The 23,718-nt window shown below is 36.0% G+C and overlaps 1 protein-coding gene across 1 annotated transcript in view; it reads right to left on the reverse strand.

The window, feature by feature from the left end:
* Window positions 1–23,718, reverse strand: part of UNC13C (unc-13 homolog C) — a 559,379-nt gene that overhangs the window by 194,095 nt on the left and 341,566 nt on the right. Inside the window, exon 18 of the mRNA XM_078079321.1 lies at window positions 1,428–1,513. Coding sequence (XP_077935447.1) covers window positions 1,428–1,513 — 86 coding nt within the window. The remainder of the gene's footprint in view (window positions 1–1,427; window positions 1,514–23,718) is intronic.

Genomic DNA, 23,718 nt, shown 5'->3' on the forward strand with positions numbered 1-23,718 from the left:
TAATTTTCATGTTACGGTCAAAATGCTTTTTCTAAGTTGCAAATCTGAACAAGACATGTACCTCTGAAATCCCTATACTGTCTCTTGTCAAACTCCTCACCATGGCCCACCAGCTCCTGCCTGCTGGTCCCTGCCAATGTCTCCAGCCTCTCTTCTTGCTACCTCTTGCTCATAGGACCTGCTGAGTGTGCTTTTCTCCAATGTACATTGTGCTCACCCTCATTGCCAATGTTCTGTCCTCTGCCAGGACAAGACAGAGACGCTTCTTGCTCATCTCTCCCCAGAACTAACTCCTACTTATCCCTCAGGTCTTTGTCAGATAACACTTCCTCAGAGGAAGTTCCTCTAGAAAGTCTGCCTTATTCCCTTTCCCAAATCTGATTTAGATGCTTTTCCTCCAGACATTCTATCATCATTAACCTTAATCACCTCATGTGGCTACCCTCCATAATTTTGTTGAGGACAGGGACCATGGTTGTCATGTTCACTGCTCTATCCCCCACACTGAGTATAATGATAGACATTTAGCATCTACGGGCTCAAAATATATTGTTGAATGCAAAGAAAATTTTCTTCTAGACTGTAAGTTACTAGAGGACAGGAAACCTACACTGGTTTCTGGTTTTTTAACTCTAAGCACTGTGTGACGGCTCAAAGGATATTGATAGAATTTTTAACTTAGAGGTTTGGTTTGGTTTTTCTTTTTAAGATTTATTTTATTTATTTATTTATTTATTTATTATTTATTTATTAATTATGATATATATAGAGAGAGAAATATAGGGAGAGGAACAGAGAGGCAGGGGGAGGGAGGGGAAAAGAATCCCAAGCAGACCCATGCTGAGTGCAGAGTTTACCTCACTAGATTAGGGGCTGGATCTTATGGCCCTGAGATCATGACCCCGGCCAAAACCAAGAGTCAGAAGGTTAACCTATTGAGCCACCCAGGTGTCCCTAGAGTTCTATTTTAAAGAGCTCTATTTCCCTTGTAAGATTTGGACTTATTGAGAACAGTGTTTCTGGCAAAGAGCCCTGCCACTGTCTTTTTGAAAACTTTGGTCAGATTTTAACTTTTATAGCCATGGATACAATTTTCAAGTCTGTCTAGACAAATTCTACCTACTCATGCCTTCAATATGGTCTGCTTTGGTAAGTGAACTGCCATAAGGTATCCCTGCATCTGAGCATTAGCCTATGAGTGAAATACTTATTATGATCCTGCAGCTTAGATGACTTGATTAAAAATGTATGTTTTTGAGGACTTTTCAAAGACTTGGAAACCTTTATTTTCCTACAATGTGGAAATAAGTTTTAGAACTAATCACAACAACACTTTAATGTATCAATTTTTACACTTAAAGTCAAGAACACAAAATCACAATTTGCCTAAAACATGTGTTCTAAGAAGTATAAATATTTGTAATTACCTTCTAGTGCATATTTCATATCTTGAGCAAAAAGGGTCCACATAATTTCAGCACTTATTTTTCCCATGTTCAGTTCTTGAGGAAACCTAAAACCAAACACATATTTGAGTACATCAAAAAGAGAAATCTGTCTAAAAAATGAAATACCACACTTGACATATATGCCACAGTAATTGTTATATAGTTCATAAATACTTTTATTTATGAGATTTTCCTTTATAAGCTTTCACAGGTAGAGGCAAAGCTACATACCAGAGTGTGGAAATAAACACAATTATTTGGTGCTGGGAAAACAGACTCTGTAACATTAGTACAAAGCAGTGGTGCCTCGAGTTCCTGATGGATGTCTCACGCTATGTGTTTGTTTGTTCTAAAGAGCCCTTTTAGTTTTATCACTCTATTTTCATATAGCTCAATTTTGAAGATAGGGCATATGACTCCGAGTACCAGACACCACGTAATACCCAAAACAACACCTTACATTCATCTGTTAGCCATTTTCCTTAAAGCATGCTTGAGTGCTTCCATTCTTTATTTGCTTAAAATAAATTATTTCAGAAAGACTCCTCACTTCTCTGGTAAAATGGACCACTGGTGACCCATTCATCAAGACTTCAGAATTCCCAAGCACGTCTGTGTTTTAGATCAAATAAACTTTAGGATTAAGATTCCTATTGCTACATTCTATTCATATGTGTTTTCAATCTTATGATAAGGCTCCTAGTAATAATATAAGCCCAATGAATACGATGACTAAGTCTTTTCATTATATTGAAAACACCACATGTCAATATGTTAAGACTGAAAGTATTTTCTGTTCTAACAAATATTTTATACATACATACAAAAAATAATATATACTAAGAAACAAAAAAATATATGTTAAGGAATAAAAACAGCACTCACATTCATTTATATTTTTGAGTTTAAATCAAGAAAGAGTAATACCAATCCTGAATGGGATAGAAAGGGTTACCTAAGTTAATATGACCTCAATATGACCTCAAATAAGAAAAACAAAACACTGACACTACCTAAAACTATTCTAGCCCAACTTTCCACCAAAAGCAGGTGTGTTTCATCAGATATCCCTTACGAACTGCCATCTATCAATTTGTCTAATAATGTTAATTGATATTTTAAAACTTACATGCAGAATCTGTACATTTATCAAGTATTTAAACTCAGAACACTTTCTATGATCAAAAAAATTAATATAACCTGAATATATGCAAATTAGTTTTCAACATTAAATTTTATTCTATGGATATAAAAATAAGCATAGGCAAGTAATTTATTTCAAAAGTTTTCACTTATGGATAGCCAGTAACATCACACAATTTGTAGCATATTATTTTTTATGTAATATTTATGTAGCAACAAAATTGTAAGTGATAGAACATAATGAGAGTGCTTTAAGCTCATAAAAGAAGGAAATTGATTATTTTAATTTTTTGAATCAAGAATGAAGAACATATTAATTCACTTTATAATGCTCTGATATTAAAAAAGGCACATTATACAAAAAGAAAACTAAGGAACAATATCTCTCATAAGAACAGTTGCAAAATTCCTTGGTAAAAAATGGCAAATTTGATCCTGCAATATATAAAAAAGATAATACATCATGATCAAGAGAGGTTTATCCTAAAAATGCAATGTTGGTTCAACATTCAAAAACGAATCAATGTAATTTATTGTATTAACAGACTATATAGAAAAACTTATCATCTCAATAGACATAGAAAAAATATGTGACAAAGCTTAACATTCATTCATGATAAACAAAATTCTGAAAACTAGGAATTAGAGGGAACTCAACCTTATAAAGAGAATGTACAAAAACCTACAACAAACATTATACTTAATGGTCTCATACTAAGATTGAAATCAAAGCAGTGATATTTACATTGCTACTCCTATTAAACATTATACTGGCATTCCTAAAGATTGAAAAAAGACAAGAAAAAGAAATAAGAAAAGGGGCATATAGGGGCGCCTGGGTGGCTCAGTCGACTGGGCGTCTGCCTTCGGCTCAGGTCATGATCTCAGGGTTCTGGGATTGAGTCCCATGTCTGGCTCCCTGCTCAGCAGGGAGTCTGCTTCTCCCACTCCCCCTGCCCTTCCCCACTGCTTGTGCTTGCTCTTTCTCAAATAAATAAAATCTTAAAAAAAAAAAAAAAAAGAAAGGGGGCATATAGATAGCAAAGGAAGAAATAAAATTCTATTTTCAGACATGATTATCTATGCAGAGAAGTCCTCCCCGCCCCCCCCCCAAAAAAACCACTAGAGAAAAAGCCACTAACTTGGTCCAGCATCATCATGGAATAAAGTCAATATCCAAATCATTGTATTTCTATACACTAGCAATGAACCATTGGAGACTGAAACTTAAATAACAGTATCATTCATCATATCACCAAAAGTTATGAAATACTTAGGTATAAATCTAAGAAAATATGTACAAGATTTATATGAAGAAAACTACAGAGTGTTGAGGAGAGACACCAAATAAAACCTAAATAAATGGAGAAATATATTGTACTTGTGGATGGATATATTCAATATTGTTAGAATGTCAAATTTTCCCAAATTGATTTATAGACTCAATGAATCTCAATGAGAATCCAGCAGGATTTTTTTGTGGAAACTGACAAAGTAATTCTAAAATTTACATGGTAAGGCAAAAGACCAGGAAGAACAAAAAGTAATGTTAAAAAAAGCTGAAGCATTTACATCACCTGTCTTCATAGCTTACTATGAAATATAGTAATTAAGACAATTCATCTTCAAATACAAGGTTAATTATTTTTCAGTAAGATGTTCCAGTGATTCAATGGGGAAATGGTAGTCTTCAACAAGTTGTCCTAGATGTCCATATGCAAAAAAAATAGACCTCGACCCATACTCTACAACATACAAAAAATTAACTCAAAATGGATCAAATACCTAAATATAAAACCTTAAACTATAAAACTTCTAAAACAAAATATAGGAGAAAATCTTTATGACTTTGTATTAGGCAATGGTTACTTAGATTTGATGCAAAAAGTGCAAATCATAAAATATTGATAAATTGGACTATGAAAATTAAAGTCTGTTCTTCAAAAAGTACTGTTGAGAAAATGAAAATATAAGCAACAGTATAGGAGAAAACAGTTTGCAAAACACATATCTGATAAAGGAATTTTATCCAAAATATATAAATTATGCTCCAATCTCAATAATAAAAAAATTACCTAATAAAAAAAATGGGCAAAGGATTTGAATTACACTTCAGAAAGGAAGATAATTAGATGAAAACTAAGAACATGAAAATGTGTTCAACATTACCATTAGGTACTTTCAAAGTAAAACTATAATGTGATACCACTATATGTCTACTAGAACAACTTAAAAACAAAATGAAACATAACAAAACAAAATCTGACAATACCATGGGCTAGCATGGTTGCAGAGAAGCTGGAACGCTGATGTATTTTGGCTGAGAAAACAAAATGTTCGATTCAGATTGGAAAGCAATTTGGCAGTTTCTTATAAAGTTAAATATACATTTAACCAGCAGTCCCTAAGTATTTATCTAAGAGAAATGAAACTCTATTTATAGCAAACACTGTACACGTTGCTTAATTCTTAATCACCAAAAACTGCAAACATCAATGTCCTTCAACTGACGAAAGGATAAATCAGCAGTGATAGATTCATAGAATGGAATTTACTAAGCAATAAAAAGGAATAAAATATAATACATGTAACAATGCAGAGGAGTACCAAATGAGTTATGCTGAATGAAAGAAGCTGGGCTCCAAAGCCTACATACCATGATTCCAATACACTATTGAAAAGACAGAAAGAGAAAATGTATCAGTAGTTGCCATGGCTTGTGTGAAGAGGGGCTCACTATAAAGGAGTGTGGAGAAACTTTTGGCATTATAAACATATTTTATATCTTAATGTTGGTAGTTACATGACTATGTGTTTGTTTTTTATTTCAACAATTTTTGCTCTTCATTATTTCTTCATTTTCTTTGAGTTTAATATGTTGTTTCTTTTGTAAATTCTTAAGATACTTAGGTAATTAATTTGGGGGCTTTCTTCCATTCTTATGTGTATTTAAAGTATAAATTTCTTTCAGGAACTGCACTTAGCCATGTCCTAAAAAATATTTTATTGTATATTTATATTAATCCAATCAAACTATTTCAAAATTTTAATTTTCATATTTTTCTATTTTGGGAAGTCTGCAATTTTAATGTCCTAATATCTTTTTTTTAAATTAAAGTATAGTTGACACATAATGTTACATTAGTTTCAGGTGTAAAACATAAGGATTCAGTATCTCTATATGTTATGCTATGCTTGGTCACTACAACTGTAGCTATTATCTTTCACCAGACAATGCTATTACATATCATTGACTATATTCCCTATGCTATACCTTTCATCCCTGTGATGATTTATTCCATAACTGGAAGACTGTATCTCCCAGTCCCCTTCACCCATTTTGCCTACCCCCAACGCCCTCCCTTCTGGGAACCATCAGTTTGTTCTATTTATAGGTCTGTTTCTGCTTTTTGTTTATTCATTCATTTTGTTTTTTAGATCCCATATGTAAGTGAAATCGTACGTTGTCTAATCTTGATTCTTAACTTCAGCTATTTGGATTTCCTAATATCTTTTGCTGTTTTCTCCTTAGCTTATGGTCAAAGAACACATTTTGAATGATTTTGATCTTCTAAAATTTGTTGAGATTTTCTTTATACCCCACTATATAGTTAATTTTGATAAATAATCTTTATTTTACATCTTTTGTGTCCTTGAATATCATTCTGGCTATTTTTTTCTTACTATCTTCATGTTAACTAATTTTCTCTTCATTTGTGGATAACATGCTGTTAAATCCAATATTATTAATTTCATTTGTTGTAGTTTTCAGTTCTAGAATTTCTATTTGATCCTTTCAGTAGTTTCAAGTTCATAGCTGAATTTTTCCTTTTTGTTAATTTCTTAAATATATTCATCACAATTATAACATTTGAGTCTCTAAATTCTATTGTATTAATCTCTTATACTGTCTGCTTATTTTTGATTGAATGAAAGACTTTTTGTTTGTGAAAAATGTATATACAATTTAAGTATCCCTATGATGTTAGTATTCTTCAGAAAGGATTTTTCTTCTGGCAGAAGTGTTTTAGGGTTTGAGAGAGATGACCTTTATCCATTTAGGGACCGAGTTCATTCAAAGTAAGTCTGGATTTTACTCATACTCACTCCTAGCATGTAACCCTTCATAGGCCCAGTTGTATGCTTGAGAGGTTCACCTGGACCCACCACTTCACATGGCCTGAATTTCAATTATTCTCCTGTTCCTGTGTTCAGCTTTCTCAGTTTTTCAGCTGCTACTTTCTGTCTAGCTTCTCAGGCTCTCAGTCTTTGTCTCTAGGTAAATCAGTTAATGCTTCTAGGGGAGCGATCATCACATATCCAACACAGTTTCCTGGTAAACACATGTGTATATCATAAGAAATTAAAGGAGTTAAAATATATATATATATATATATCAATTGACTGAGACGCCTAGGTGGCTCAGTCGGTTAAGCCTCTGCCTTCGGCTCAGGTCATGATCCCAGGGTCCTGGGATCGAGTCCCACATCGGGCTCCTTGCTCAGGGGGGAGCCTGCATCTCCCTTTGCCTGCCGCTCCCCCTGTTTGTGTGCTCTCTCTTCCTGACAAATAAATAAAATCTTTAAAAGAAAATATCAACTGATGGAAGAGATAAGCTGTGCACCCCAATTAATAGTTGTAATTACCATAAGACTCTAAAAGTGACTTCTAAAATATTTTTTCCCTTTAATATGGAAGCTTTAATGAGATAACTTCAAAACAAGGAATCTAAAAATTAGATGTTTATCTCAGGATTTTCTCAATTGCATAACCAATCAATGACAAGTGTGATTTTCATTCTTGAGAAACTATGGGTTAAGGGGTCTCATCGCTAGTATTAAATCCTCAACATGGCAAAACCTAAACCCAATCAAGCCACCATTTAAAATAAAAACAACACAGTAGAAAAACACACACAATATATACAAAAAATGAATAATATTAATATAAAAGGAACTGTTATATATCCATAGGAAAAAAATGATTAGAAAAAATGGCTAATGGAATGGTCAATTTATCTTATTTTTAATTTTTTTTTAAAGATTTATTTACTTATTTGTCAGAGAGAGAAAGAGAGACCTCAAGCAGGGGGAGTGGCAGGCAGAGACAGAAGCAGACTCCCCACTGAGCAAGGAGCCTGATGCGGGGCTCCATCTCAGGACCCTGGGATCATGACCTGAGCTGAAGGCAGATGTTTAACAACTGAGCCACCCAGGCGTCCCTGAATGGTCAATTTAAAAAGAAAAACACAAAAGCTTAAAAACAGGAAAAGAGATGTTTAACTTTTCTAATAATGAAATTTTCATTAAAATAAATTTTTTTACTGAAAAAAATTCAGATTAGAAAACATTAAAAAATGATTAAAAATATTCAGACTTGTTTAAGCCTGTTTTTCAAAAGTCATCTAATGACTCTCTATGGGCTTCCAATGCTTATGCAATTCCAATACCTGTGTTACTCCCACTCCCTTCTATCCTGTATCCCAGGAGTCCCCTCTCTGGGCTGCATCATCCTGATGTTATATGAAGCCACAGAATAATATGCAACTATCTGAAAGAACAAGATAGATTTGCTTGTATTGATACAATAAGATGCCTATCAGGAAGTGTTACATGAAGAAAGCAAATTACAAATCAGTATACATAATACGATTAAATATTTTATAAAAATATATCAATGTATGTATATTTAATATGTGTATAATAAACATTATTAAATGAATACCTATGCTTATATGTGCAGAAAATATGAGCTAGAAAAAAATACACCCCACTATTGAAAATTTGTAAGGCTTGGGGGGGGGGGGTTCTTATGTTTTTTATTTTCTTCACAAAAATGATGCATAAACATGAGAACTTTCATTTTCTTCTTTAAACAGCCACGTGAAGCTGAGTAAGATTATTTTTGTAACCACAAAAATTTTAAAAATTTTTAAAATTTGCAATAAAATAAATGGGAATTCTACCAAATATGTAATTTTTTAAAATTTTATTTCTCACAAAATCTGTATTTGACTATAAATACTCTCATTTTACAAGTGAACGACTGGTGATCAGAATTTAAGCATTGAGCTATTTTCCCAGAGTTCATGATCTCTCCAATAAAGCAGAAGATATTCAATGATTTTTTTTTTTTTTTTTGAAACTTAGAACAGACATAAAGGTAACGGATTACATTCATTTTAGACTCAGGAACATTAGAGTTTAAGAAATGTGTCCTACACCATGAAACAAATCAATGGCAGAATCAGAAATAAGAGTTTATGTTTCTCAACCATATTTTTCATTCTTTTTTTTTTGACAGTAACAAAAATTCCTTAGCATTGAAAATGTCTTCATAGCTAATTTTGTCTTTTTTGTATTAGCTTATTAATTTTGCCTTAAATTATTTACAGTTCAAATTATTAGCTTCATATTTTATACAATAGTCCCTCTTTAAATTTAAATCTCAAGATCTACTTCTTGCTAAGCTCTACTACTATGCAGGAGACAATCTTTGGAGCTTGAGATATTTTCTGAGATCTGTTGAGAAGTTTTGCTGATAGTGTATTATATGCTGGTTCCAAATTTGGTTGCACTTACCATTACCTATGGAGATAATGGATATCCTATGCTAGAAAAAAAGAACTCAAAGCATATTTATCTATTTAATAGTTACACAGGTTCTTCTGAAGTCTATATTTTTATTTTACTTTGCTACTTCTCTATGGTATTTTTGGTGCATTTCAAAATATTTCTCTGGCTCTTTCTTACATATAATCTAATGAAATAAAAAATATCACTATTTAGCCCTGAATCTAGATAGCAAATGGAGTTATCAACCTCTGCCACAATCCATAGCATCTTCTCCTTCCCACAATTCTGTGGATTCTTCCTTTGACAAGATGATGAAATCTGCTGTCCCTCGCCTCTTCCTACTGCCACATCCCTTATTCAAGTCTTAACCCTCATTTGCCTCAAGAATTGCACTAGTTTATCTATTTGCCTCCATTTCTCTCTCTTCCAGTAGACCTCTATATTATCATGTAAGTTACCTTTTAAAAACACAGGCCATACTATTTCAACATTTATTTTTAATTTTCTTAATTTTAATTTATTTTTAAATTTTTATTATTAAAAATATTTTTAGGCCACAATATTTCAAACTACTGCTTGAAAACCATCAACTGCTTATTACACATTCATTAGCATAGAAAAGTATCAACTCATTAATGTTACTTTCTTGGCCAGTGAAGATCTCATCCTGACTTTAACTTCTATCTCTACCCTCCAACGTTTTTCATGCTCTACCCACCGAACTTACTTATAATTTCTCAACATATCTGATGTCCCATATCTTCTCATCATTTTCCCCATCTATTCTCTTTCCTCCTGAATTTCCATTTGATCCTAACTGCCCCTTCCTTCAAAGCGCAGCTCAAGTAACACCTGTCTCTAAGTCCTCTGTTGTACTCAAGGCAGAATTAGCAGTGATTAATTAGCTGTGAATGATAAGGGCAAAGAAAAGGATACCATGACTATAAAGTGCATCATAGCTCACTTAATATTAAGAGTTAGTGATTGTATTGGTGCTTTTTTACTATGTAAATTCCATAATTTTAATGTGGATATAAGATTTAACTTAGTATAATTTCATTGACATTTGCTTTATACTTCAAAACTGATAAAAATTATGTATTTTTTCTTTGACTAATTTGTTTAGCATTAAAAAACTCCTCTCCACTTAGAATCTCTTCACTACCAAATAATATTAATTATGTTTATACAATCTTCTACTGGGTATTTACCCCACAGACACAGATGTAGTGAAAAGAAGGGCCATATGCACCCCAATGTTCATAGCAGCAATGCCTGCAATAGCCAAACTGTGGAAAGAGCCAAGATGCCCCTCAACAGACGAATGGATAAAGAAGATGTGCTCCAGATATACCATGGAATATTACTCAGCCATCAGAAAGGATGAATACCCAACTTTTACATCAACATGGATGGGACTGAAGGAGATTATGCTAAGTGAAATAAGTCAAGCAGAGAAAGTCTATTATCATATGGTTTCACTTATTTATGGAACATAAGGAATAGCATGGAGGACATTAGGAGAAGGAAGGGAAAAATGAAGTGGGGGAAATTGGAGACGGAGATGAACCGTGAGAGACTATGAACTCTAAGAAACAAACTGAGGGTTTTAGAGGGGAGTAGGGTGGCGGGATGGCTTAGCCCAGTGATGGGTATTACGGAGGGCACATATTGCATGGAGCACCGGGTGTTATACGAAAACAATGAATCATGGAACACTACATCAAAAACTAATGATGGACTGTATGGTGACTAACATAACAAAATAAAATTTAAAACTAAAACAAACAAACCAAAAAAAAAAAAAAACCAATCTTCTAAATGCATACATGTATTTCCTCTCCACACGATTTAAACAATTCCATAAGCCAAGATATAACCTGGTGACAATATCTGCAAAGCTAATAGTTTCCACAACAATTTTTTACTCCTACCTGCCTAGAGGAAAAGGGGGAGCAAAAATTCACAACTATGAGCAAAATACAAAAGATGATAAAAACAAATCTGTCATTGGAGTGAGAAGAGAGACATCTAGTATGTGTCCTAATAGATTTTATCAAGTTCCAAGTAACTGCTGGTTAAATTTTGTTTCCAGTTTTTAAGGGGGCACAAAATAATATTCCCCCCAAAGTGGTTTTGTTTTGGCACTGTGTGCAAATTTCCCTTATAGATTTGCAAATACATAATTGCACATCGGCAAATTTTATATGCTTTATCTGTGCTGTATCCCCAATACCAAATTATGATGCAGAAGGCAGAGCTGTTTTCTTCCAACACACTTCACAGTTGAATATTCCTGCCTTTTCTTGGGACTGGCTAATAAGTCCATGCAATCTGCGTACTTGCTAGAGGCTTCTCTTCCACAGTTTAACATCATTCTTGCTATTCCGTCTGCACAATCCACAGAAGTATAATGGAGTGGTTAAACCTCAGTGTAATCCAAAAGACAGATATTTGATTTCTCCTCTGTGGCTTAACTAATACACCCAGTGGAGTAGTGCATGACCTCCTAAAACTCAATGTCCTCATCTGTCAAACAGGAATGATAATGTACACTTGGGCGTTTTCCAGGGCTGTTGTGAAGATTAAGTGATAGTTTACATGTAAATACTTTGTACAGCCACTGGGACATCGTGAGCACTCAATAAGGGTTTACTGATGATAATGAAATTTTAACTATGAGACATAGATGAAAATATTATTGAAGTTCCATTGATTTCTAACGTGAACAAAATTATCATAGAAACCAAATGGAAGTTTACATTTGAATTGGCTAGTTTTTAGTTCTCCAGAACAAAATAAGCTGCTAATAAGATTAATAGCAATAAACTTGATTGCAGAGGGAAATTCTTAGCACTCATAGGAGTAAACTGGTTTCAGAAAGTTCAGAAATCACAAGTACTCTCTGATAATGTATATGCTAATCACAAATTCCAAACTATGAGACAAGCAGCTTGGAAGAGGTTTTGACCTCCATGACCATTCCCTAACCTCGTAAGTATTATATGTACTTACAAGTTAATAACGGACCCACATATGACACATTAAATTTTCATATTTCATTATTCATATTTTAAAAACATCATTGGCTCTCCTCCTGATCTGAATTTGTGAGGTTTTACTGTACATAAATTAAATTCTCTAAGGTACAGCTCTACCTCTTCATTTCAATGCAGTTATAGCTTAACTTAGTCTACCATTTATGAAAGGAGGTTTAATGAAATAACCAATCTATTCCAACATTAGAATGTCTCCTGTTTTTAATTTGTAGCCATTAATACAAAGCATAAATGCTTTATTTTATTTATTTATTTATTTTAGATTTTATTTATTTATTTGAGAGAGAGAGAGCACAAGAGGGGGGAGCGGGAGAGGGAGAAGCAGACTCCCTGCTGAGCAGGGAGCCTGAAGCGGGACTCGATCCCGGGACTCCAGGATCATGACTTGAGCCAAAGGCAGTCGCTTAACCAACTGAGCCACCCAGGCGCCCCAAAGCATAAATGTTTTAAATCTTGAATCCCATGAGACACAATTTAATAACCCAATTTATTATCTGCAAATCTCTTCATGAAATAAGAAAAACAATCTACTACTGCCAAATTTGATAATACTGATTCATTAGTCACAACAGATAAGATTAAATTAAATGTGAAGTATTATTTTGATATGCAAAGTTTGTCTTTGAAGAAAGTATTCTTTGTTACAAATGAGTAAGCAATGATTCTGTTATTGCATGTCATGCATGCAACTAAAACTTCATTATCACCATCAGAATTCCAGAGACATTTAGTTTGTTGTGCTCTTTTCACATTGTTAAAAAAAATCAGCTTTTGTTAATATGTTCTCCATTTAAGAATACTTGACATACATTAGTGCAATTAACTGCCATCATCATGAAGAGAAGGAACAGCCAAGAAGAATGAACTTAATTGAGCAAGACTCTACTAGTAAATTATAAACTAGCCTTACAAGTTAAAGCTGTATTAAAGGGAAACTAAAACATACCATAACATTGCAGTTAAGGATCAAAGTTAGCTTAAGTATTCAGAGTGCAAACTCCTCTAATGAACATTTCCTTTGGTGACAATTTTTCCTTTTGTACTGAAATTCTCTTGCACCTAAACCAAGTAGATCACCAATGTCATTTAAACCCAATTACCCTTTTATCTTTTTGTTTTCTCTTTACTTACATTTACAACCTACAGTATTATTTTAATGAACTCAGATCTTTAAATACATATTTAAACATGAAAAATAGAATTAGAGATGGATCTAGGTTAACTATTAAACTTAACATTTTATAAGGCCGTGAAACACCACCCCGGCAGCAGAGAGGAGAAGAAGATGGCCAGAAGTGGCCTCCAACCTTGGGCTATGTGCATGGGGGAAATAATAAATGGAATTTATTGAGCTCAGACAATCGTTTCCCAAGCTCCCCAAGGACCTCCAGGTTAGAGACCTGGAGGGAAGCAAGTCCTCGTATTCACGATGTGGGGCAGGAAGCTTGAGGCAGTAGAAAAGAGATGGGGGTTCACACCTGCAGAGCCGCTAGGCAAAGCCAGGCTCTGGGCTAACCACTTTATATGCACTATCTACTCAAATCCTGAGAATGGTCCTATGTCTTAAGCTTTACCTCCCAAATTTTTAAATGTGGAAATCAATCTGAGAGACATTGCAAAACTTTTCTAAGTTCTCATGGCTCAGTCTGTCTCACTCAAAAATATTAGATCACTAAACCACTCAAGCCACATTTTTCTCTGAATACTTAAAACACAGTCCTTTTTCTTTATTTTTACTCATTCCTTATGTATTCATCTCATTCAAAAATATTAAGATGGTTTACAAAATTACTATAATAAAGTGAGATTTGCCTTGAAAGTAGAAAAACTAAAGGAAAAATGAGGCTATAAAAATAAAATGAGATTAGACATAGAAATGTATGCTGTTAGATTCTATAGAGTTATTAATGTGGACCTCAGTTCCGACATTCCTGGCAGCTAATCCACAGTGAAAAATTCATCATTTTTATCTACCTCAATTGTTCAGGAAGCAAAGTTTTTTTTAAGGAGTGAACTGAGGCGGGGGGGGGGGGGGGGCGGGCGGGAATCATGGTGGGCTCGTTAAGTACTTACTATTTATTAACATTTTTCTTCTGATAAATAACAAATTGCATATATTTTTTGATTGGTTTATATACAACTGCAATTGGTACCATATGGCGTATCTTGCACTTTAAACTTTTTGTGAGTCATTATTCTTACAGGGTTATCGTGACCAGATCCAGACTAATGAAAACATCAGAAATGTTTGGGTTAGACTGAAGGATTAACACCCATCATTTTACTCATGAGATTTTTACCCTACAATTCATCCTGCTGTTAAAGAGTTGCTGAGATTCTGGTTCTGCCACTTGCTAGGTGTGTGATCTAGAAAGTTACTTAGCCTCTGTAGGCTTCAGTTTCATCATCCGCAATTTGGGGATGATAATAGTACTGATGTCATTAGAATTAAGTTTAGGATTAATTCAATCATTAAACTGAAAAAGTGCTTAGTACAGCGCCTGGCTCCAATTAATTCCTATAGTTCCCTACATGATAACGATAATATTTAGAACATATAGATATCTAGTTGTGCCTAAATTATCTGGAAAGCATAATAAACCTTGAAAATCCAAGATGAGCCTTTTCCTTTCTCTATGATATGCACACAGAAAGGGAGAAAATTAAAATCTTCTCAAGTGATTGAACTAGTACAACCCTTAGTAAGCATTTTTATAACAGTGCTTTTAGAAAACTATCCTTAATCTTTCCAGATAACTTACTGTTTCAGGAATTTGCAGAGAAACACCTGATCTGTTTTAAAAATTCAAACTGGCTGTAATTAACATGAGTAAAAACTTTCAAAATAGCCTCTTTTCTTTTGTACCTTTAGTCAGATAGTTTTAGCTCAAATTTTTCATTTTCTGACATCCATTCTCCCCACTGTAAACCCCAGCTCTGTAGAACTGATTGCTTGTAGGAAATAAATTGTTTGCTCCTATTCTGACAAGTCAAATTGAAGCATTCGTTTAACTTCAACCAGCAACCTAACTGTGCCTCCGGTGTAAGATGTGTCATTCCATAGAATATCACACCCGGTGAGTTATGCTACTTTGGTGATAAGAACCACAGGCTCAAGTTAACTTACAGATAATTAACAGGTAATTTCTGTAAGCATAATCTGCATAATGGAGAAATAAGACTAAACTGCATTGCCATATGATATAGAAACCCATGGAAAGCTGAACTCCGTTTAACAGGTGGAGCAATGACCAGTAGAGTCAGGCCTCAAAGAACTGTGGACAAGAAGCCCTTGCAGAGTTGAAGGCAGTCAAGGGAGTGCAGTAAGTGACCACAGATGGGATCCTCACTCAAGAAATCCACCAATACCATGACTCGGCTACACCCACCATTTCTGCTTTTCCTTCCAAGTATCCTTTTTCTTCTTTCACTGACAACTGCCTTATTCCCCTTCCATGCTGTTTATCTCCTGGCTTCTGTTTATACCTCATTTTCATTTATTCTTAATTTTTTTTTAAAGATTTTATTTATTTGTCAGAGAAAGCAAGCAAGAGCGAGAGAGAGAGAGAAAGCAAGCACAAGCAGGGAGAGTGGCAGGCAAAGGGAGAAGCAGGCTCCTCACCGAGCAAGGAGCCTGATGTGGGGCTCGATCCCAAGGACCCTGGGATCATGACCTGAGCCGAAGGCAGATGCTTATCTGACTGAACCACCCAGGCATCCCTGATTTATTCTTAATTTTAGATCACTTACTACACATATCTCCAAACCTGTAACCTTCAATGTCTATACTCCTTGTCAACTGTCTCATTCTGCAGATTTCTCAGTCTAGTTCCAGAGAATAAATCAAGTTTTCTCATTAGGTTATCTCAACAAGGGACTATGAGGGAAAGAATTTAATTCCAGAATGACTTGTGATGTGGCAGGCACAGTGATTAACCAATTGAAAAACCAATGTTTAATTTTGTACATATCTCTTTTCCAACTAGATCTTCGGGGCTCCAACTTTGCCTAGTGCCTGACATATATTGAGTATTCAATATGTATTTGTTAAATTTAAATGAGAATATTAATGAAAATGATAAAAGTAAATAGAGCAGGAAATAAAAAATGCAATAGAAGTCTTTCAGCTAAAAGAAAAAATTAAGCATTTGCCCTATTTTTCCTGTCCATATTCTATTTCAGGGTAATCAAGTAAGTAGTCCTAGTTGATGAAGGGAAGCTCTTCTTTACAGAAAAAATTCTAATAAATATTGAAGGAATAATATTATAAAACCACAATTTTGCAGTCCCTACTGGAATAACTGATTTTGAAATGATTATAAATAAACAAAAGTATTAGAGGAGAAGACAATAGAGAACTCTGGAGTGGAGGGATCAGGCTGCAAGCACAGCCTATTCTTAGCATCACCACAGGGGAAACAACCAGATTTAAAGCGACCCTTGACATGATGGAGTATGAAGTACACAGTCACCTGCCTGGTATCTTGAAAAAGATAAATAAAAGGGAGTATCATAAATGGAGGAACAAGTTAAATATAAAAAAGAGGGGAAAAAAATGATCCAGAAAGCACAACATTCTGAAGGACAATGAACATGGCTTCTGTAAGAAGTAAGTGGCATGGACCAAAGAAAAGTGAAGGGAGCTGAACTAGAATAAAAGAGAGTTAGGCTACATAATTACCAAATGTAGTATGTGAGCCTTATTTGGATCCTGATTAAAACAAACGTAAAAAGGCATTTTTAAGGAAAAACAGTAGTATTTAACTTTGGACCAGAGAACACAATACCATGGGATTACTGGTAATGTTATTAGTTGTGACAATGACATTGTGATATGCAAGAAAACAGCCAACAATTTTAGAGATGAATACTGAAGTAGGTAGGGATGAAATGATATAATGTCTGAGATTTGCTCGAGATAACTCAGCAAAGAAAAAAAAGCTCAAGGTATATATGAAGAAAATATGACAAAACCTTCGTAATTGTTGAATGTGAGTGATGGATACAAGGCTGCATTATACAGTCTCTCTACTTTTTAGAATGATGAACACTTTTGTTAAGACTTTTTAAGTTTATTGTTTAAAAATCTTTTTTTTTTTTTTTTTTTTTTTTTTATTTGACAGAGAGAGACAGAGCGAGAGAGGGCACACAAGCAGGGGGAGTGGGAGAGGGAGAAGCAGGCTTCCCGCAGAGCGGGGAGCCCGATGTGGGGCTCGATCCCAGGACCCCGGAATCATGACCTGAGCCGAAGGCAGACGCTTAACGACTGAGCCACCCAGGCGCCCCCAAGTTTATTGTTTAAAAATCTTTTTGAGGGGCACCTGGGTGGCTCAGTTGGTTAAGCGGCTGCCTTTGGTTCAGGCCATGGTCCCAGGGTCCTGGGATTGAGTCCCACATCGGAGCTCTCTGCTCAGCAGGGAGCCTGCTTCTCCCTCTGCCTGCTGTTCCCCCTGCTTGTGCTCTCTCTCTGACCAATAAATAAATAAAATCTAAAAAAAAAGTCACCTCACTAAAAAAAAAAAATTTAAAAAATTAAAAATTTTTTGAATATAGTTGACACACAATGTTACAATAGTTTCAAGTGTACAACACAGTGATTCAATATCTCTATAGGTTACGCTCTGCTCACCACAAGTGTAGCTGCCATCTGTCACCAGACAATGCTATTACAATATTATTGACTCTGTTCTCTGTACTGTGCCTTTTATTCCCATGACTTACTCATTCTGAAACTAGAATCTTGTACTTCCACTCCCTTCAGCCATTTTACCTATTCCCCTAACCCCCTCCTCTTCAGCAAACATCAGTTTGTTCTCTGTATTTATAAATCTGATTCTGCTTTTTGTTTCTTTTTTTTTTAGATTCTACTTATGAGTGGAATTGAGTGGTATTTGTTTTCCTTAGTCTGCCTTATTTCATTTAGTATAATACCCACAAGGTTCATCCACGTTGTTGCAAATGGAAGCCACAGTGCAAACAAATAAATCAACAGCTTTAATACTTTGACAGCATTAGTTCCAAAACAGAAAGAACAAGATGCAAGTCCCTGCTTAAAGTAGCTTAAACCCAATCTCCTCACTGCAGCAAATAAAATATTCTATTTTTTTAAATGATTTGGCAATAATGTTCTGGTTCACTCCACAGCCTTGAGAAAATAAAAGCAGCATACTTCATCTCTGTAAATCAAGTAGATCTTTGAAAACTGGTCTACTCAGCACATTGGGTCCTGATATATACTCTTAATACAGAGAAAAACTGAACCTTCACTACATGTATAGTTTTGAAGGAAGCTAAAAGAAATTACAGACAAATAATAAAATACAAACACACAGGATCACAGAATAGATGGAACATATTTTGGCTTATATTTTGGTGAGCATTACAAAAACAAAGTGATGTAGAATCACAATAATTTAAATAAATCGAGAGTCAAATTTTATGAATATTTAAAAAGACATATTTCTTACTTTCAAGTATGTATAGTAAACCTCCCCCCTACATTGTACATTTACTGGATGCCAATCAAAAAGACTTTCACATCTAAGTACACAATTGCCTAATGCTTATAATTCATGGAAGTCACAGATAGCCAAATCTCTACATACCCAAATATAATTCACTATCTACTTCTTTTTTTTCCTAGGTACTTCCTTAGATTGATTCTTTCTCCTGAATTTATTATCTCAATTAATGGTGCCCCCATAAATATAGCATCTTCATGGTCTCTACATTCTTTCTTAACACTCCATTCAAGGCAGTTAGTCAAATAGATTTATTTCCTTAATTTCCCAAATCTGATCCTACCTTTCCATTATCTTATATAAAGCCTTCATATCTCCTCACTGGATCACTGATGTAGCTACTTCCCAGTTGTCTTCCCTCACAAAAGAAAGAATATAATAAAGAAAAGAAGCAAATTTACCTTAAAACCAAAAACAATACAGGAATTTAATAAAACCAAAATATTTTTTTCAGAGACTAATAAAATTCATAACTGTCTAGCCAGTAAAAAAGACAGAAAATACAAAATAGCAATATTAAGAATGAGAGGGGGAAATGACTTTTGATTTTGTAGACATTAAAAAGATAATAAGGAAACATCATGAGCAAGCATATGATTGCAAATCTGACCACTTAAATGTAAAAATTCCCTGAAAGACACAAACTCCAATGCTCAACCAAGAACAAGTATGTTTGGGAGGGACCAAGATGGTAGCAGAGGAGGCTCCTGAACTTCCCTTCACCCATGGATGGACTGAATGTACAACTACACATGGAGCAACGCCCTCTGAGAGAAACCTGGAAAGTATCTTCGTGACTCCTACACATCAGGTGAATGAGAAAAAAGCCATATCAAAATGGGTAGGAAAGGCTGAGACACAGTCTTGCCATAAACTCCACCCATGATACAACACCATACAGTCAAGAGGAAACCCCCAACTCCCAACTTCTCCTTGAGGAGCAAAGAGTTTGGACTCTACACCTAGTTCTCCAACTTTTAAGACTCCCACTGAGGGATGGGCCCTTAAAACACCCAGTTCTGAAAGCCAATGGGGCTTGTATCCTCAAGACTCACAGGATTATAGCAAATAAAGAAGTTGTTAATAGGCTTGTGAGCACTCCCTATGGGTATCTCCTCAAGGCTCAGCCCAGAAAGAACAGGCACAAATGCCTGTCTTCCTGTCTTCTCCTGGAAAGGGTGTGACTGAGGGTCTAGCTTCTAATTTAGCATGCATCTAGGAGCTGGCTGAGATCCTTCCCAGAGCTTGGTGGAACCAGTGGGCACTTCTCACATGTTATCCCTCTGGGTTGCTCCAACAACAAAACCAAATTATAAGTACTTCCCTGAAAGGAGTTTTTCTGCACATTTGGGGCCCCAACTTATGGCTGCTGAGGGATGGGTCCCCAAATCACCTACATCTGATAGCCACTGGGGCTTGCATTCACCCACAGGACTACAGCAAACAAAGCAGCAGCTTTTCAACAAGTGCAGGAGCACCCCTACCCCTACCCCACGGCTGTATATCTGGGCTCAGTGCAGAGGGAATAAGCAAAAATGTCCATTTTCCATTTTCTCCCTGGAAAGGGCTTAACTACATATTTTCCCAGTATTTGCCTGAGGGTCTGGCTTCTAATTAGCCTGCATCTAGGTGCTGACTGCTATCCTCACCCCTCCCCAGGGACACTGACAAGTCTTGACAAACTCTCAACTATGGGAGACACAAAAAACAAAGATGGTGGCTTGGATTATCACAAATGTTTGAGAGACAACATGGGGCTCAGGCTGGGGTGATTGATGAGACCCAGTCTGTCAAGACTGGGAGGTGGCTATTTTATCTAATGTGCAGAAACCAAAACAGTCAAGGAAAATGAAGAAATGGGAATATGTAACAAACAAACAAAAAACAAGTTAAATCACCAGAAACTGATTTTAATGAAATGGAGGTAAGTGATTTACCCAATAGACAGCTCAAAATAATGGTTGTAAAGATGCTCACCGAGGTCTGGAGATCAATGCATGAACAAAGTGAGAACTTCAACAAAGAGAAAAAATAAAAGACAAAAAGAGAATCTTAAAAGCAGGAAGAGAAAAACAACTTGCTATTCACAGGGGATCCCCATAAGACTATCAGTGCATTTTCAGAGGAAACTCTGCAGCCCAGAAGGGAGTGAGATGATATATTCAAAATGCTGAAAGGAAAAAAAATAACTGCCAACCAAGAACACTCTAGTTGGCAAAACTGTCCTTCAGAATTGAAAGAGATGAAGAGTTTTCCATAAACAAAAGCTGAAGAAGTTCATCATCACTAAACTGATAGATATATGGATCAATAAATCAATGGAACAGAGTATAGAATTAGACTCTCACAAGTATAGTCAATTGATTTTTGACAAAGTTGCCAAATTAATTCAATGGAGAAAGGATAATTTTTCTAACAAGTGGAATTAGAAAGATAAGCCTGCAAAAGAAAATCCCAAAGAATCTTAAACTGTATCATACAACTTACAAAAAATAACTTGAAATGAATCATAAATCCCAATGTAAGACATCTAGGAGAAAACTGGTATTAAAAGTTGGCTTGGGGTGGAGCAAGATGGCAGAGGTGTAGGCGACCTGGATTTCATCTGGTCCCAGGAATTCAGCTGGATAGGGATCAAACCATTCTGAACACCTATGAACTCAAAGGAGATAGAAGAAGAGAATAGCAACAACTCTCTGAACAGAAAAGCGACCACTTTCTAGAAGGTAGGATGTGCGGAGAAGTGAATCCGAGGCGATATTTGGGAAGACAGATGGCGGGGGAGGGGGCCTCCGTCAGCTGTGACCGGCAACTGATAGAGCAGCGAGGCACAAAAGCGGAACTTTTAGAAGTCGACTCCGCTGAGGGATGTCGCTCCAGTGGCTAAGCGGGGGGTGGAACCCTCATGGGACAGTGTGGTCTCAGGACCCTCGGGGTCACAGAAAGACCAGTGCCTGAGTGCGGCAGAGCTCCCAGGTATCGGAGCAGGGAAGCTGGCTACAGAGACGGAGCCGAGGCGGGGGCTCTCAGCTCCGGGTTGCCATAAACCGTGATCCATGGCACAGTCGGGCCACTGCTCCTCCAGCAGGGACCCAACGAGCGGCAGATCCAGGGAGACTCCCCCTCCTCCCCGGGGAGGAGCAGCCCGGGAGCGCACCGTAGGGATCTGTTGTTTTGAGACTCCACACGGGGTCGTGTGCCAGAGATAGAAACGCTCAGTCTCGGGCAGGGTGAGCACGGAGTGCGGCTGGAGACCAGGGAGATGGGAGTGATTGACTGCTTTTCTCTGGCGGCGCACTGAGGAGTGGGGCCCCGAGTTCTCGGCTTCTCCAGTATGGAGATTGGGAGGCCGCCATTTTCACTCTCGTCTCCAAAGCTGTATGGAAAGCTTGCAGGGAACAGAAGCTACGGAGGGCAAACCCAAGCAGATTACTTAGCCCCGACCCGGCAAGGGCGGGGCAATTCCACCTCAGGCAAAGACATTTGGGAACCACGGCAACAGGCCCCTCTCCCAGAAGATCAGCAAGAACAGCCAGCCAAGACCGAGTTTACTGATCAATGAGAATGGCAGAACGCCAGCACTAGGGGAATACTGCACATAGAATTCATGGCTTTTTTACCATGATTCTTTAGTCTTTCAAAGTTAATTTTTTTTTAACTGTCTTTTCTTTTTTTTTTTTTTTGAATTTTTCTTTTTCCCTTTTTCAACCAACATCTTATCAATCCCTTTTTTAAAAAATATTTTTTATTTTTCATTTTTAGAGTCATGTTCTATCCCTTCATAGTAGTTACCCTTATTTTTGGTATATATGTATAGTTGTTCTCTTTAAAATTTTGAGATATAGTTTCTTCTAACAGATCAAAATATACCCTAAAATCTCTAGTGTATGGCTTTGTTCTAGTCTCCTGCCTGATCAAATTCTCTCCCCAACTTTTTTTTTAAATCCTCTTCTTTCTTTTTTCAACCAACTTATCTTATCAATTTCTTTAATAAAATCTTTTATTTTTCATCCTTACAGTCATATTCCATCCCTTCATCATATTAACCCTTATTTTTGTACATATATAAGTTTTTCTTTCTTATTTTAAAATTTTGGGAGGCACTTTCTTCTAACAGACCAAAATACACCCAAAATCTAGTGTGTGGCACTCACTGATCTATGCACCAGCCTGATCATATTTGATCATATTCTGTTTTTTTTTGTTTTGTTTTGTTTTTGTTTGTTTTTATCTTTTTCTTTTTGCTTTCTTTCCCTGTCTTTTCCCCCGGTTTATCTTTTCTGATTTGTTTAGTGTATATTTTCTGGGGACGTTGTTACACTGTTAGCATTTTGTTCTCTCATTCATCTATTCTCCTCTGGACAAAATGACAAGATGGAAAAAATCACCTCAACAAAAAGAACGAGAGGCAGTACCGACCGCCAGGAACCTAATCAATACAGACATTAGTATGATATCGGAACAAGAGTTCAGAATGATGATTTTAAAGATACTAGCTGGGCTTGAAAAAAGCATGGAAGTTATTAGAGAAACCCTTTCTGGAGAAATAAAAGAACTAAAATCTAACCAAGTCAAAATCAAAAAGGGTATTAATGAGGTGCAATAAAAAATGGGGGTGCTAACTGCTAGGATAAATGAGGCAGAAGAAAGAATTAGTGATACAGAAGACCAAATGATGGAAAATAAAGAAGTTGAGAAAAAGAGAGATAAACAACTACTGGATCACGAGGGCAGAATTCGAGAGATAAGTGATACCATAAGACGAAACATTATTAGAATAATTGGGATCCCAGAAGAAGAAGAAAGAGAGAGAGGGGCAGAAGGTATATTGGAGCAAATTATAGCAGAGAACTTCCCTAATTTGGGGAAGGAAACAGGCATCAAAATCCAGGAGGCACAGAGAACCCCTCTCAAAATCAATAAAAATAGGTCAACACCCTGACATCTAATAGCGAAACTTACGAGTCTCAGA

This window comes from Halichoerus grypus, chromosome 8 (assembly GCF_964656455.1).
Source record: "Halichoerus grypus chromosome 8, mHalGry1.hap1.1, whole genome shotgun sequence".
Classification (NCBI taxonomy): Eukaryota; Metazoa; Chordata; class Mammalia; order Carnivora; family Phocidae; genus Halichoerus; species Halichoerus grypus.